This window comes from Piliocolobus tephrosceles, chromosome 6 (assembly GCF_002776525.5).
Source record: "Piliocolobus tephrosceles isolate RC106 chromosome 6, ASM277652v3, whole genome shotgun sequence".
Classification (NCBI taxonomy): Eukaryota; Metazoa; Chordata; class Mammalia; order Primates; family Cercopithecidae; genus Piliocolobus; species Piliocolobus tephrosceles.
The window spans coordinates 134,447,996-134,466,134 of record NC_045439.1 but is presented as its reverse complement, the minus strand read 5'-3'; the positions used below and the strand labels follow the sequence as shown (position 1 = coordinate 134,466,134).

Sequence of the window (18,139 nt, the reverse complement as noted above, 5' to 3'; positions counted from 1 at the left end):
AAATTAATACGCCTACTTTGGAGAACAGTTTGGCAATACCTAGCTAGTCAAGTTTAAAATATACACAACCCACAAAGCAATAATTCTACTCTAAAGTATGGTGTTTCTCAATGGGACCTTATTGGTAATTTGGGCAGGATAAGTCTCTCTTGTGGAATATTTTGTATATCCTTAATTTGTGCACACTATGAGTTATGTTCCCTACCCTAGTCATTAGAACAACCAAATATTCTTCACCCATTACTAATCACTTCTAACTGGAAGTTTATACTTGGTTGAAAAACCGTGAGAGAAACTGAAATGTACATCAAAAGACAAGTCTAAGAATCTTCTTTAAATCCTTTTGTAGTGGTGTAATAGGGTTAAGCATCTTAAGTAACCATCTGTGGAACATTAATCAATATATTATAGATGTTCCCATAATGCAATCCTATACAACTACTAAAATGGCTTTAATGAAGCTACATTTATCACTATGGGTAAACATTCCTGAAGGTATTGCTGATTGAAAAGCATGTAGTCATATATGACTTATGTAAAGTTTATTAAAAATATGTTTATATATCCCTAAATAATATATGATAGAATACATGGATGCAGTAAATTCCATTTTAGGACAGTGGTGTCTTCTGCTAGGGAATGGTGGGAAAGTCTTCACAGAGATGTACATAGGCAGTGTGACTGCACAGAAGTGCATATGAGAATGCATAGCCAATGCTAAGAATCTTATGGAGATTATTGGCCCAGGGATCTGAAAATGATTACGGGCTGAGGTATATGAAAAATAGCAGGGTTAGAACACTAAAAGGCCTTTACAACCATTTAGAGTAAAAAAAAAAGTTTTACAAAGATTAGATAAGATCTCAGTTAAGACAGGCACTAAAGCGTTGAAGCCCACTTTGTATTTTTGTTGAAATTTTAAAATTTTGATTAATATTTCAGGGTTCAGGTCCCTAAGACCACCCTCAGGTTTGGTAATTCTCTAGGAGAACTCAACCTTTCCTCATACAACTATGATTTACCACAGGAGTAGGAGGGAAAAAATAATATTGGCAAAGAGAAAAGTAGATGTGGGAATCTGGAAGAACCCCGGCATAAACTTCCAAGAGTTCCCTCTCTGTTTAAACATGTCCCTGTTAAACATAGGACATGTTTAATTCCTGCATCAGTGAGTTTGACAACATGTGTGAAATGTTTTCCACCAGGGAAGTTCCTTAGGGAGCTTTTTACTGGGGGCTGGTCACAAAGGCACCTCTGCCTAACATGTGCTAAAATTCTAGACTTTCAGAAGGAAGGCATATAATTAGCCTAAACCAACTTGTTTGCATCCAGTTTGTGCACAGTGAGCCACTCTTATCACTTCGGGTGGTGGGAAATCTCCCAAAATCCAAGTTACTAATGCCAGGTAAAGGCCAACCTTGCAGGCAGGCCTTTAAAAACATAGCAACTTCAGACTAGCAAATTATGCTTTGCTTCACAATTTATTTTTTTGTTGAATGGTACATTGACTTGGTCAGGGCTCACTTAAAAGTCACACCTTTTATTGAATTCATACTAGTCATTTCAGGGCAAGATAGTAACTATCTCATCAGAGATTGGAATTAAAGTGGATGTACAAGTGTCTGAATGTTTCAGAAACCCTAACTCCTTCCTCCCTTTCCTCTTCTCCAAACTTCTCCAAGCATACTATATTAATTTGGAATGATTGAAAAAGAGGTAAGCAGTTCTAGGGCCTTTTGCAATGACTGAGATTTCTAGGTGACTAGAAGTGGGGCAGGGTATGACATTAACCAGAGGAGATAGGATCTCCTTCTCTATTAATACATTATGTTTCCTTCCAAGAACATGGATGGTGGGACTGAAAATTTCATCCAGTTCTTTTAATTGATCTTAATTTTGAAGGGGTTTCTGTCTACATGGTATAATTTTAAATAGTATGTCTAGTGTATGAAATGATTCTCCACCTGCAATTAGATTACACATTTAGTAAAAAGTTGAAATGGTGGATTGGGAATCTGTGTTTTGGAAGAAAAAAGCCAAATTTGTCTTAAAAGCAGGGAAATGGTTTGTTCATCCTCTGGAAATGATCTAGAGAGAGCTTTTTATGAAGGATAATCTCCTTTAGAAAAGAGATTTGTTTTAGCTACAAGCATAATTAAATGCGCTAAGATATATAGATTCTTTTCCCAGTTCTATTAAGGTGCAGAATAATCTGTCTGTATAATTACATTTGCCTTTGTCTTTATCATAAGGTAGGCATACACCATCAGATTTTTTAGTATTATTGACCCTATTTTTATTATTCTTTTTCCCTCATGTACAAATGACTTGATATGAAATTTCCTTTCTACTGGTAAGAAAAAAACATATTGATGGTTAATTAAAAAGATACTCCAGTAATGACACATTCTGACTGGTGACTGCTTGCTACTCGGTTATTTGGATTGACACTTAGATTGTGAAAGCAAGACCTTTTTGTCACATTTATATCAAAAAAGAAGTTCAAGAAACAATTTGAGTCAACGTTACTGAACAGCTCTAAAATGCCCTGTAAAATTATTCTGTTTCATTCTGAGAACCTCTTTCCTACCTTGTGGTTCTTATTCAGGTAATGTTGCAGTATGAGCTCAATCAGAAATTTGAGGGTTGGTATTAAAAAGGTTTTTTTTTTTTTCCCCACTTGGCCAATTGCTAGTGGCCAGCTGGGGAGGATGTCTGGCTTAAAACCATAATAAATGAAGCTTCCATTAGGCTCCTTGGCTCAGGGACATTTCCTGTAAAGACCTTCCTCTGCCGTTAGTGGTTTGCAGAAGCAAAATGCATATTTTTGTTCAATAAATTAAAGCTGAAGATTACCAGGTAGGATAGCATAGGTATCATGTTTTGTGAAGAGATCCTGCTCTTCAAGGGTTACATTTTAACTTGTAGCCCTTTGAGTATTTATGACAAAAACCTGTGAACTTGCCTCATGGTAGAAAGTGGAACAAATATGTTTGTTTTTAAATATCCTTCTAGAGGAAGCAAACAATATAATATTCAGATAGTTGAATTTGTCTCAGCACCCTTTCTAAACCTGACTCTTAGATTTATTATTTCTTTACTTTTTGCTTTGTCTGGAAAATACATTGTTCACTGGAGAAGTAACATTTTCAGGTATAAAAGAGACCATTACCTTTATATACTTTAAGAACACTTTTTTTTTTTTTTTTCTGGACACATCTTTTTATGTTTATATGTTTGTAATTCTTTATACATGATTGTTTATTCTGTTATTTTATTCTGTATTTTATGCTGTTGCTTATTTTGGAAAATATATTGTTCTGGAAAATACACTGTTTATTGGAGAAGTGACATTTTCAGGTACTAAAGAGTCCAAGGGTGTATTAGCTTTACACACCTTAAGAATCCTTATTTTCTCTGGGCATGTCTTTTTGTGTTTATATGTTAATAATTTTCTGCACGTGGTTGTGTACTACTCACATACTTGGAGAAATTATGGTCAGAATGCTTTGCAAAACCTAAATGAGTTCTGGATCTGAATAAGATAGAATAAAAACACTTCAACGTTTTTCTTCCACTGAACACAAATATGAAATCTGAATGAAACGTATGGTAAAGCTAGTTGAAGTCTCAGAAAAGTAAAGCTACAGCTTCAACAAACAGGAAAGCCATTCTCTTCATTCATCAGATTGGCTCCTGCAGTTTCCCAGTGCCAACTGCTTACTATCTGTATCCATACATCGCCTGGGAGCTGGGTCATGACAAAACTGGACCATTTCTCCAGCGTGAATTTAATGCAGCCCCAGATCCAGATGTTAGCAGTGGATCTCAGAGAGAAAGAGAAAGAGAAAGAGATGACCTCTAGCTGTGGCCCAAGGAGAAAAGGGAAGTCCTGAAGCTCAGAGGGAGGGGAAATCCCCTACCTTGTGTGTCTCCTTTATCTCACTTTTGTCATGCCCCAGCTCCCCAACAGTCTTGTGGTGGAGGCAGTGGCAGCAAAAGCAGCTGGTAGTAGGAAACTGCAGAAGCAAAAATAACGGGTTAGGGGTATGTGCTTTCTATTTGGTAAAATAGAGCTATTTGGTAGCTCGTACTGGCAGAGCCAATTGGGTTTTAAAATTTGTTTTGTTTTTTAAATCTCTCTGTCTTCCCCACAACCCTGGTGTGATCATAGATGTAGGTTGTTCCCAATTGTTGAATGAAAAAGGGTGAATTCTAGGATGCCAGAAAGTATCACAGGAGACAGCTGAGAAGGAAGGGCTTGGGAAGTGATCAAATACATTGTGAATCCTTGGACTCACCCGTAGCCTGAACACACATGGATCTGATACTTATTAGTGTACTAATGACTTTGAGAATGGAGTTCATGGGTAGAACTCCACTCAAGTCCCAGACTGACCTCTGCATCCTATACAAGCAGGGCATATCTAAATGAACCTGCATAGCTATTGAAAACTAAACTGATATTGGAACCATAGCCAACAGAAGGTGGGCTGAAATTTATGGCTAGAAGCTAACCAGATCAAGTGCTTGCAAAAACAATGATATCAGCATCTTTGTAGACTTAAATAAAACAGAGAGTTTTATAACATTCAAAATGTCCAAGATATAATTTAGATTGGTTTATGAAGAAATGTAAAAATGTTAACTCATATGGGAAAAGGCAATTAACAGATGAAAATGAAAATATGACTTTAAAGGAGCTATTGTAGAATGCTCAAATGAATAATCATGAGCCTTGAAATAAAAGTTAAGATAGAAACTATAAGCAAGGAAAGATGTGAAGTAGCACCAGTGGAAACCAGAACTGAAAAATACAATAGCTGCCTGCCCCACCCATTCTCCAGCCACCAAAAAATAAACCTCACTGTATGGATTCAATAGCAGAGTGGGGATGACAGAGGAAAGAGTCAGTAAAACTGAAGATAAATCAATAAAGGGTATCCAATCTGAAGAAAGAAAAAGAAGATTGAAAATAATAAACAGAGTCTCCAGGATTATAGAGCAATCACAAAAGGCATAATATTTGTATCACTGGAGTCCCAGAAAGAAAGGAGAACGTAAGGCTCAGCAAGTATTCAAAGAAATGATGGCTGAAACATTGATAGATTCAGAAAGCTAAGCTAACCCCAAATGGGATGAATCCAAATAAACACACACCCAGGCACATCATAAATTGCTAAAAACTTAAAGAAAAAAATATTGAAGTCAGTCAGAGCAATAATAACTGATATATGAAAGAACAATGATTCAAATGGCTGAGATTTCTCATCGGAAATCATGGAGGCCACGAGAAAATGGCACATCTGTTTTTCAAGTGTTGAAAGAAAAGTATAGAATTCAATATCTAGCTAAAATATTCTTCAGAAATGAAGGCAAAAAATATATTCTCAGATTGGGAAAAACTAAGAGAATTTGGAGGCTGCAGACCTGCCATAAAATAACAAGGGAACTTCTTAAGCAGATGAGAAATGGTACAAGAAGGAAATATGGAAAATCAAAGACAAGGAAATGCAAATGAAAAATATAATAGCCTTTCTATTTTAATTGAATAGACTATTTTAAAATTTAATAGACCATTTGTTTTCTCTTGAATTTAGTATGGCTTATGGTTGAAATCAAAAGTTAAACATGGTCTGATACAAATTTTCACTATATTTAGATGTAATATATAAAACAACTTATGTATTATTATATTACAGGAGAAGATACCTATATGCTGGTATGGTAGACAGGATAATCTCCCTTCCCTAACCCCAGATACCCACATCCTTAGCCCAGGATCCTGTGAATATGTTACCTTATGTGGCACAAAGGACTTGTAGATGGGATCTAACAGACTTTAAGACAGAATAACCTTTGTTTTCCTGGTGGGCCCAATCAAGTAACATGAGTCCTTAAAAGTGGAAGAGGAAAACAAAATAGTGGGATACATCAATGAGAGAGACTTAACTCACAGTTTCTGGCTTTGAAGATGGAGAAAGGGGTCGGGGAATGTGGGCAGCCTCTAAAAGCTAATAACAGTCCTTAGCTGACTGATCAGCTAAACATGGCTGTCGATGAAAATGTTTTTAAAAATGGAATTTTGCTAAGGCTGAGAAAGATAAAGAAATGGATTCTCAACTAGCTAGAACCTCCAAAAAAAAAAAAAAAAAAAAAAAAAGGAAAGAAAAAATGCATTCTTGTCAGCACTTTGATTTTAGCCTGACAAGACCCATCTCAGACTTTCTCAGAACTGAAAAGTAATACATTTATCTTTTTAAGCCACTGAGTTTTTTTGTTATTTGTTATGGGAACAATACAAAACAAATTCAGGTGATCCGATTTCTCTGCTCCAGTTGAAACAGTAAAATATTAATTCTAGATAAAATGTGGAAAATTAACTATACATACTGGTAACCCCTAGAATAATCATTGAAAATTTATACAGAAATATAGTCAAAATCATAATTGATAAATTCAAATGGAACACTATAACCTCAACAAATGAAGAAAAGGGGGAACAGAAAAAATGAAAAACAGAACAAGAAAGAAATAATAAAATGGCAGACCTAAATCCAGAGCTATCAATTATATGTTAAATATAAATGGCCTAAACAAACCAACTAAAAGCTAGAGATTGTCAGACTCTATTTTTAAAAATGTCCTAGCTATGTGATTTCTGTAAGAAACTCACTTCAAATATATTGTTGTTGTAAGCTGAAAAGCAGAAAGAACGGAGGGAAATAAAACCCACACAAACACAAACCAAAAGTAAATTAGCATGACTATGTTAAAATCAAACAAGATAGGCTTCAGAACTAGAAAATCATTAGGGATAAGGACAGACATTACATATTGATTGAAAGGTTAGTTCAGGAAGAAGCTATAACAATCATAAATGTGTGTGCAACAACAGAGCTTCAAAATGCAGAAGCAAAAACTGATGTAACTGAAAGGAGAAATAGAGAAATTCACAACTATAGTTGAAAAATTACTCCTCTCTCAGTAATAGAAGATCAGCAAGGATACAGAAGAACTGAACTATCAACCAACGAAATCTAATGGACATTTATACAATACTTCACTCAACCATAGTAGTATATACCGTCTTTTCAAATGCACTGGAACATTTGCCAAGACAGACCACATTGAGGGGTCAAAGTCAAACCTTAAGATTTTAAAAGAATTAAAATCATATAGAGAATGACTTCTGGTCATAATTGAGTTAAACTGGAAATTAATAAAAATATAGATAGAAAAATCTTCAGATACTTAGAAATTACCAATACGCTTTTGACTAAACCATGACCTAAAGAGGAAGTTTCAAGAAAAATAAAAAATAATGAAAGTGAGGCCGGGAGTGGTAGCTCACACCTATAATCTCAGCACTTTGGGAGGCTGAGGTGGGTGGATCACTTGAGGTCACGAGTTCAAGACCAGCCTGACCAACATGATGAAACCTTGTCTCTACTAAAAATACAAAATTGCCAAGCATGGTGGCACATGCCTGTAATCCCAGGTATTTGGGAGGCTGCTACAGGAGAATTGCTTGAACCAGGGAGGTGGAGGTTGCAGTGAGCTGAGATCACGCCATTACACTCCAGCTTGGGCTATAAGAGTGAAACTCCATCTCAAAAAAAAAAAAAGTGAAAATAAAACATAATTTTACATAATAAATGGCCCAAAGAGGAAGTTTCAAGATAAATTAGAAAATATTTTAAACAGGAAAAAATGAAAATACGACATTTCACATCTTGTGGCATGCAGCTAATATATAGCCTTAAACCTTATTTTTAAAACAAAGAAAATGCTCAAAGCCATAATCTAGGCCAATGGTTGGCAAACTTTCTCTGTGTACGTTTGGACAGTAAATATTTTAGGCTTTATGGGCCATATGGTATCTGCCACAAATATTAAACTCTGCCATTGTGCAAAAGCAGTCATGGCCAATATGTGAACGCATCAGTGTGGCTACATTCAATAAAACTTTATGTATAAAAACAGGTGGTTGTATGGATTTGACCTGTGGATTACCACCCTCTGATTTAGCCACCACCTTAAGAAAATAAAAAAAGTAAGACCAAATTAAACCTAAATCAAGAAGAGAGAAATAAATCATAAAGACAAAGTAGAAATGTTATGATATTGAAATAATAAAACAATGAAAATTAAAGACCAAAATCTGGTTTTTTGAAAAATTAATCCATAAAATTGAAAACTTCTAGCACTATACTTACTGGAGAAAGATTGAATGCTTTTTAAGATTGAGGGGGAAAAAAAAGAATATTCATTCTCACTAATACTATTCACTATCTTATTTGAAGTCTTAGTTCAATAAGGCAAGAAAAAGAAAAGGCATAGCATATGGAGAGGAAGAAATAAAAATGCCCAACATGATTTTCTATGTAGAAGACCTAAAGGAATATAATAAAACCAATAAGTAAATTTAGGAAGTTACAGGGTACAAAGCCAATATAAAAAAAATTCCATTGTTTATGTTTATGCTGAAAATACACGATTGGAAACAAAAATGAAAAGCCATTTCCAATAGCTTCAACAAAAATGAAATACAAATAAACCTAATAAAACATGTACTGGGTATGTGTGTTAAAACCAGAGAATGCTGATGAAAGAAACCAAGGAAGACCTAAATAAATGGAGAGGCCTGCCATGTTCTTGTATTGGAGATTAAATGTAGTAAATATATTAGCACTCTCCAAACTGCTCTATTTATTGAAAACAGTACTAATCAAAATGTTAGCAGTATATTTTTTATAGAGAGTAACTAATTCTAAAATTTATATAGAAATACAGAAATCTAGAATAGCTAAACAAATTTGGAGAGGTCACACTACCCAATTAGAAGACTATCATGCTTCAATAATAAAAATGGTATTGGAATAGTTACAGAGATCAATGGAAATGAATAATGAGTCAAGGTTATATACCTACAAAGATGTACCATCAATTTTCGATGAAAGTACAAAAGCAATTCAGTGGAGATACTACAGTCTTTTAAAACAATGACGTTGGGAAAAATTATTCACAGGTGAAAAATGAATCTTAAACTAAATATAACACTATATGAAAGTTATCTAAAATAAATTATAAATCTAAGTATAAAATGTAAAACGATATTACTGTTAGAAAACATGGGAGAAAACCTTTGTTAATTGCGATTAGACAAGGAGTTCTTATACATGACACCAAAAGTACATAACATAAAATTTTAAAAAATGACTTGTTAGACTATATCAAAATTAAAAACTTTTACTGTGCAAAAGACACTACTAAGAATGAGAAGACAAGCTACAAAGTAGGGGAAATATTTGCGAATTATGTGTTCAACAAAGGACTAATATCCAGAATATTTAAAGTACTCTCATCACTCAACAATAAGAAAATAACTCAATTTCTAAAAATTGTGTAAAAATCTTGAATACACAGCATATCAAAGTAGATAAAAAGACAGGAAATGCATAAAAAGGTTTTCAACATCACACATTAGGAAAATGAAAGTTAAAAACCCAGATGTTGATAATACTAGGTACATACCTATTAGAATGGCTAAAATTAAAAGTCCTGATAGTACTAAGTCCTGAGTAGGATATAGACAACTGGAATTCTCATAATTGTTGGCAGAAATGCAAATTGCTACTGTTAAAGTCTGGCAAAGAGCTGTCAGGTTCTTTATAAAGTTAAACATTCCCTTAGCAGATGACCCAGCAATCTCACTCTTTGGCATTTATCCCAGAGAAGTGAAAACATATAGTCATACACAAAAAACCTATACACAAATGATTTATAGTGGCTTTATTTGTAAGAATTCCAAATTCGAAACAACCCAAATGTCCTTCAAGGGGTAAATAGATAAATTGTGGTACATCCACACAATGGACTACAACTATCTGCAACAAAAAGTTGAACTACTGACATGTGAGGCAACTGGATGAATCTCAAAGGTAACGTGCTGAGTGAAAGAAGCCTGTCTCTAAAAGTTACATACTGCATGATTCTGTTTAGAAAACATTCCCTGAAAGACAAAACAATAATGATAGAGAATAGAACGGTGGTTTCCAGAGGAAGGAAGTGGGGGCCTGGGAGCACGTGATCCTATGGGGATAGACAGACCCCTCTGTGTCCCGATTGGGATGGTGTGAACATAAATCTGTAAATGTGTTAAAATTATAGAACTGTGCACCAAAAGTGAAACAAAAGCCAATTTTGTTTTCAAATGATTTCAAAAATAAAGTGGAAAAAGTCATTCCTTAACAAAACAAAGATGGTGAAACTGTTGGTTCCAGTGTCCAGGGGTTAGGTATATTCCTGCTTTCTACTTGGAATTCTTCTTGAATATATTATAATGTACCAGTAATACATGCATTCCTACCAGCTTCACCCCCTCAAATAAAGGAAAGAAATTCTCTCTTGGCACAGGACAGTGTAGTGCATGGAAAAAATAAACATTTTTAAACTTACACACATTCTTTAGCAATGCAACTTTGTTTATATCAACTCCTTTTCTCATTTTGTTTGGAGATGTTTTTGGTTTGCTTAGAAATAAACCTCTTCATTTCATAAGAGGTTGATTCCCATTCCCAGTCTCCCTTCAAAATAGGAAATTTCTCTCAAAGGGGAATGTAAGCCTCTCCCCTAGGATTCCTAAGCTTTGATCTGCACAGTAAGACCAGGGAGATTTGTGGGAAGGCAGATTCTTGGGACTCAGGTTCATTTTCTGTGGTGGAGCCCAGGATTGACTACTTTTATATTTATTTATTTTGAAACTTGTTTTTCTTTATTTTTCTTTCTTTTTTTGAGATAGAGTTTCACTCCATCACCCAGGCTGGAGTGCAGTGGTGCAATCTCAACTCACTGCAACCTCCGCCTCCTCGGTTGAAGCAATTCTTGTGCTGTAACTTCTCAGTTGCTGGCATTAGAGGCTAATTATTTTTATTTTTAGTAGAGATGGGATTCTGCCATATTGGTCAGGCTGGTCTCGAACTCCTGACCTCAAGCGATCCACCCGCCTTGGCCTCCCAAAGTGCTGGGATTACAGGTATGAGCCACCACGCCTAACTGGGACTGGGTATTTTTAAAGACACTCTTTTGATGAGTCTGTTTGGGGTGCTGTAGGGAACCTCTTTGAGAAAATCTATAGATTCAGGAATTTAAACTTGTAATTTATCTGTCTGTCTATCTCCATCTCGATAGTTCTCATTACTTGTGTTGAAACACATCTGGCTTCACCTGACTGTTTTAAGCATTGTACAGTATCCCACTGTATGAGCGCATCTGAAGTCTTGCTGCTGCCACGGAAATCACAGTGCTGCTTCTCTGAGCTGTGCTCAGCTACACTTTATTTCACACATGTGCTGAGTCTTCAGCAGCAGCCACTGCATGACATATGTGTCATTCCCAAACTTCAGTCTCATTTTGCTGAGAAGTTACTGGCCACCTTCTCCATTTTTATGTTTTCCATATATATTACTTTCTTTACAACAGATTTTTCAATTATTTAAATTATTTTCTTTTTCTTTCAGGTTTAGATTTTTAGTTCATTTAAATGTTTCTTCTGTCAAAAATTCTATCTGTACAAAAAAACAGCCAGGCACGGTGGCATGCGTCTGTAGTCCCAGCTATCTGGGAGGCTGAAATGGGAGGGTTGCTTGAGCCCAGGAGTTCAAGGCCACAGTGAGCTGTGATCGTGCCATTGCAGTCCAGCCTGGGCAACTGGAGTGAGACCCTGACTCAAAAAAAAAAAAAAAAAAAAAAATTCTCTCTGGTTGTAATTAGTGTGGAATTTGTATAAATTCTTTTTCTCAGATGTTTCAGTTGTGTTGTTTTAATTTCCACATACATGATAAATTTTTTCAAGACTCTGCTCTCTGTCCTGAGTCTCTCTCATAGTACCTGTCACATTGTGGGTCCTCTGGTTTGTATTAGTTGGTTTGACATTTCCCATTTCCTACAGATTCCTCCCGTGTCTCCATAGAGTGCTACCCTGTTTTCCTTCATTAGATGCTAATTGAAGGAAAATATTGCTATATGAAAATAGAGGCAATGCCTTTTATCGTATTTGCAAGTCAAGCTGTGAGGTGTGAATTGAATGTACTTGTGTATTGCTAATGTGAAATTCAAGTTTCTGTTTAGGATAATATTTTTAAAAGCTGCAAAAAAGTTGTAAAATATTTAAACATTTAAAGCCAAAATGACCCAATATGAAGTAATTGAAACAATTTTAAAAGTAGCTAACATTGTATTAAACATTTACTCCGTACCTAGCACTGTTCTAGGTACCAAAGCACTTTCTGTATATTAGCCCATTCAGTCCTCCCCACAGCCTCCTGAGGTACTTATTGTTAAACTCATCTGTAACATGGAATAATAATGAGAGACAGAGCTCTCACATAACTTGATTAAGATTATCCAAACAACAAATGATGAGAATAATGATAGAGACAGCTTTCTATGACTGAGTACTTTAAAGCCTCAAACACTGTGCTTTCTACTTTATCTCATCGTATCTGTAAACTAGGTAATCTATCCCCACTTGGTAGGTAAGGCAATGGAGGCTTAGTGAAGTGACGTGCGCCTGATCATACATCTAAGTAGAACACAGCAGATCAGAATTTTAACCCATGGAGTCTGTTTTGAGAAGCCAAACTCTTAATCTTTATTTTATCTACTGAAGATACCAAGTTCATCCTGGGAGAAGCTCTTGCCGTGCGCTGGTCATTAGGCAAGGGTTATAGAGACAAAGTCCTGACTTTCAGCAGGCAAATGGCTGCACGCACACTGATCTCTGGCTCTCTGGATTGTTCTTCACAATGATAAACTGTCCTCTCCTGGAAGGAACTGGGGTGGGGCACAACAGCCAGGGTCCTTGATTTTAGAAAATGTGTTTTGTGGAAGCTCTTGGCCTCTTTTGACCTCAGCCAAATGCAGCAAAATACGAACAGGCCAGGTTTCAGTGGCTGCCCATCCTGTTCTTTTTCATACTGAAAGGATTTATTATGAGGCATATGGCACATAAAATAAGGGTTATTTCTGCAAATTTGATTTTGATTTGATCCCTGATGAGTTCAACCTGTAATATCCCAAATCACCACTTTCCTCCACAGCATTTATGCTACTCTGTAATTACGTATTTACCGTATGTGTGGAGCATCCTTATCTCTCATAACCAACTGTTAGAGAATGACACTTTCTCTCATTCACATTCTCAGGCTAAATCTTGGAAGCTTGCTTTTTTTAAGGGCTTCATTATAGGAAATTTGTCATTTCTTCTGAATAAGAACAAAGCTCACATTTTTATAAATGTTTGTTGCTCTAATCACCTGTATGTGAATGTAAATTTGAAAGATACTGGATGGAATCCCAGTTGATAAGGCCATGGTTTTGTTCTTCAAAATGTACGCTTAATTCTGGGAAGGAAGTTGACATGGTTAAAGCAGGGATCAGCAATCCACAGTCTGCTGGGTTTGCGAAGTTTTGTTACAACACAGCCATATTCTTTCATTTGCGTATTGTGTCTGTCTCCTTTGATGTCACACAGCAGAGTTGAGTAGTAGCAACAGATACCATCTGGCCCACAAAGTCTGAAATATTTAATAACTGGCCCTGCACTGGGACTGTTTGTTGACCTCTGGTTTAGAGAAGTAGAAAGTCCCCACCCCTTGATCATACTGAAGAACAGCTGCTGTTAGTGTTCTCGTGAACGTCTTTAGCTCTGCTTTCTCTGGGGAGGAAATAAGAAAGTTATCTTTTCATGAAGCATTTGTTTTTGGTGCCAACCTTATAATCTCGTTCATCGTTTTAATGTTTCTACAATTGCTCTGATAAAATTCTTTTAAAAAGTTCTTTAAAAATGGTTTTCCTAATATTTATACAAGTTACCAATCAAATGTTGCAGTCTTAATCACTTTTTGGAAACTAAGATTTTTCAGTCATGTTTCCCACTTTGATGTGCCTTACTTCCACCAAGAAGGTTCATGTTTTTGTTTTTTTCTTTTAATATATTCTGTTTTATAGGAGTCACTGAGGTGTATTCTCGAGAAGTGGCTTCTTGGGTCTTCATGCAGCCATGGATCTGGATAAACCATCTGTTTGGGGCTCATTAAAACAGCGGACCAGGCCATTGTTGATCAACTTGAGCAAGAAGAAGGTGAAAAAGAACCCAAGTAAGCCCCCAGATCTAAGGGCAAGGCATCACTTGGACCGCCGCCTAAGCCTCTCGGTGCCTGATCTCCTGGAGGCTGAGGCCTTGGCTCCAGAGGGCCGGCCTTACTCCGGGCCACAGTCTTCCTACACCTCGGTGCCCAGCAGTCTGTCCACTGCAGGCATCTTTCCCAAGAGCAGCAGTAGCTCCTTGAAACAGTCTGAAGAAGAATTGGATTGGAGCCAGGAAGAAGCCAGCCACCTCCATGTGGTGGAAACAGACTCAGAGGAGGCCTATGCCTCTCCTGAGCAGAGGCAGGTGTCCAGCAACGGCATCTTCGATCTTCAGAAAACTTCCCTTGGAGGGGATGCACCAGAAGAGCCAGAGGTGAGAACAGGGCTGGGCTCTCATTTTTTTTCTCTTTCTCTCCCTATCTCTCTCTCTCTTTTTCTCTCTTTCTCTCTCTCTCTCCCCCCCCTTCCTCCCCTCTCTTTCTCCCTCTCTCTCCCCTTCCCCCCCCCCCCCCCTCTCTCCCTGTCTCTCCCTCTCCCTCTACCCCCCTCTCCCTCTACCCCCCTCTCCCTCTACCCCCCTCTCCCTCTATCCCCCTCTCCCTCTCCCTCCTTCTCCCTCTTCCCCTTTCCCTTCCCTTGGAAAATATGGTTAGGAGTTATTTTCGTGGTTAGCTCAGATGGGGAGAATGTTGTTTACAGGAATTTAAATTAATGCAATATTGATTGCACCCGGTGTTCCCATTAGTTTTAGGATTGACCTCTGTGTATTTTAAAGCTTTTACAAGTAACTCTTCCAGAATACTTTAGGACATTAAAAGCCATATTGGATGAATTCTCTTTTATCTGTCTCCTGGCAAAGAAATTAAGTGCATAACTTTTCCTGGAATTTCTTTTTTAAGTGTATGTTTGTCTCTCACTACACCGTTGCCCAGTCATACCTGTAGACAAACCATGCATATGATTACTCCTAAGAAGTGTATGAATGGACGTCCCCATTTGACTGCCTGAGGATTTGAATTTCCTTCTATTTGACATGTGTGTGTGCACTCACCTGTGAAGGACTTCACATGCATTCTTTTAAAAGAAGTTAACAAAACTTTAGTATTTCAATATGATCAACCAAATATAGTGACACAAATATTCTATTTCAAAGGTGAATATAATTTAAATTAAATCCCCAGATTACCAACTCATGATTTAAGTGACTGATGTAATTAATTATTTTTAAAAAGTCTTTCATTACTGACACTAAAGTATGTTTCCATGTTGAAGTAAGGGGTTACTTTTTCTGTGTTCCAGGTGAGTGTTACAATTGCATAGGAAACTGGTTGTTCAACTTGGATTTTTAGTTTCACTTTTAGAAACAAAACTAATTGCTTATTCCATATATTGAGGTTTCACTGGAGAAGGGACCATGGATGTTTGGAGGCTATCATGGCCTTATGCGTTAGCAAGCATTACTGTATGAAGACACTACTACTCATAAATGACTTTAACTGGTTTTTTATTTGGCATTACATTTTAGAAAATCCATTTTGTAAACCTTTTCTGACTTTTTAGTTATTTATAAATTTGAAATACATGTTTCTGCTCAACAATATGCAAATGAAGTAGATTATTAAATCAGGTCAGTATAAGGAAGGTAACATGTTGAATTATATAATAAAGTTAATCTTCATCTATTTTTTCCTGACCAGAAAATATAAGTGGGCTTCTTGGCTTTGATATGCTAACATTTTCATACTCAGAAGGAATTTTTTTGAAGCAACTGCTGTTAAACAATTTAGAACTTTTTTTTTTTGTGGCCGGGCACGGTGGCTCATGCCTGTAATCCCAGCACTCTGGGAGGCCAAGACGGGCGGATCATGAGGTCAGGAGATTGAGGCCATCCTGGCTAACATGGTGAAACCCTGTCTCTACTAAAAATACAAAACAATTAGCTGGGCGTGGTGGCAGGCACCTGTAGTCCCAGCTACTCGGGAGTCTGAGGCAGGAGAATGGCATGAACCCGGGAGGCAGAGCTTGCAGTGAGCCAAGATCGCACCACTGCACTCAAGCCTGGGCATCAGAGTGAGATTCTGTCTCAAAAAAATAAAAAATAAAAAATAAATATAATAAAAATAATTTAGTAAGAACTTTTATTGTCTTTATTGACTAAACAGAAATATTTGATTGCTACTCTAGGCCAGGCAGTGTGAAAGTTGCTATTGGAAATAGAGATGGGTAAGAAAGTGATTCTGCCCTCCAACTATGATTTTCTGGGAGATCCTACACTGCAAAGCAGAGCATAAGAGCCAACTGGATATCAGAGCTGTACCTGCAAAACGTTTCAGCTTGGTCTCCTGGCAGCTCATTGGAAGGAGGGGATCAGTGTGTGGAAAATGAAGGCATGTTATCTGTGGAGCAGTGTCCAAGTTGGCACAGAGGATAGTGTGCTTGCCAGGTGATGAAAGCTGGTGATCACAGGCCTGAAGTGTGGATGGGTGCTATTGGGGTGATGAGTGTTTTGCTCTACCTGGATTGGAGGCTCTGGGAGCTTTGTGGTGTGATGTGTGTCTGGAACGGTGGGCTGGTCCATGATAGTAGATGAGGGGTTGTTGGGTTGGCTGTTTTATCTTCTGCAGGCTAAATCCAGAAAGCTTAGAATAGGCAGATTCCTTCAAGAATAGGTTATTCTGGTGATTAGATTTTCCCTTTTAATGCAACCTTTTTTTTAACCTTTGTTCTCAAAAATGAATCTTTTGCTCCTCTTCTTCTGACCTAGAAAGTACAAAACAAAGACCAAGACTGATTCTACCATTCAGGGTTGAGGTTCTCACTACTTGAGTGCCATAGATTTGCTGGGTGTGACATGCTTGCAGAGGACAGAGGGACAGGCGTGCTGCTGATCAGACCCCTAGGATCCCTTGTAGTCTAGGTCTGCCCACCCACCACCCTCCTCAGTGGCTCCTCCCCTCAGTCCTGCCTGTTTGAGCTGGGCCTGTCCCACTACCCAGTCTGAGTTCCAAAACTGAAGAACTTGGAGTCTGATGTTTAAGGGCCTGTCCCAATGCCAGTTTATCATATGGTACAGAAGAGGGGCTCCCTTACTTATCTTCTCCACTAGGCTGTGTTAATCTGGAGGATTGGCGTGGCTGGGGAGACACATTTGTCTTTGTCTTCTAAGAGTCTAGCTTCATGCCTTGCACATAGCACATAGCGTGTGCTCAGCTGTTATTTGTTTAATACAAAAACAATGATAGCAATGTGTGCATTCAGGTTACTTGGGTATTTGTTCGTGCTTTTCCTGTGAGTTTTCTTTAGTTTATGATTTAATTAAAATCAACATTTGTGGTTTTTGAAAAACTCAACTTCATTTTTTATGATAATTGAAATTAAAGGTTCAGGCAGGTGTAAACTTTTTAGTTGAAATTTGATGTTGATTTTAACTCTGAATTTATCATTTCTGCTTTTTTTTTTTTCTTTTTAACAAACAGGGAATTCCTGCAGAATTCATGTCACCTGAGAGTTTGGGAATTGGTTCTTCTGTATTATAAATCTGGCTTATCTGTTTCTTCCTAGTTAATAGCCAGTGACTTTCTATACCTTTTGTGGAATGGGGAAGAAATGAAGGAGGAAGGAAGGAGTTGGCATGTGGCAAGCCTGGTGTGGAGCAAGGATAATCAGATTTTTGTCCAGTGTTCTCAGCTTAACTTACTTTGTTTTTAGCTTTCCAGAGGGGTCAAGCAAGGAGTGAGCATCTGTGGCCTGAGGGGACCCCTAGGGCTTTGCCTCCTCTGTTGTGTACCAATGCTGCTCTGGTGCCAGGTTAAGCCTGTGGCAGAGAGACAGGACCTCAAATATCAGCAATGTCTGAATTCTACAGTCACCTCCAGGCCCACCAGCATCAGCAAAGAAAGTGAAATGTTAGTCTACTGTTACGGGGAAATGGAATGATGGGGCAAAAGAGGAAAGTAAGGATGAGGGGCAAGGAAGAAGGAATGTG

At 37.4% G+C, this 18,139-nt stretch overlaps 1 protein-coding gene across 3 annotated transcripts in view; it reads left to right on the top strand.

The window, feature by feature from the left end:
* MCTP2 (multiple C2 and transmembrane domain containing 2) overlaps nt 1-18,139 on the top strand; it is a 269,346-nt gene that overhangs the window by 52,368 nt on the left and 198,839 nt on the right. For 2 of the 3 annotated variants that reach the window (XM_026455445.1, XM_026455446.1), the window contains exon 2: nt 14,014-14,527. The exons of the other annotated variant lie outside the window; for it this stretch is intronic. In XM_026455445.1, the coding sequence (XP_026311230.1) occupies nt 14,066-14,527 (462 nt within the window). In that variant the 5' untranslated portion in view covers nt 14,014-14,065. The remainder of the gene's footprint in view (nt 1-14,013; nt 14,528-18,139) is intronic. 3 annotated transcript variants of the gene reach the window in all.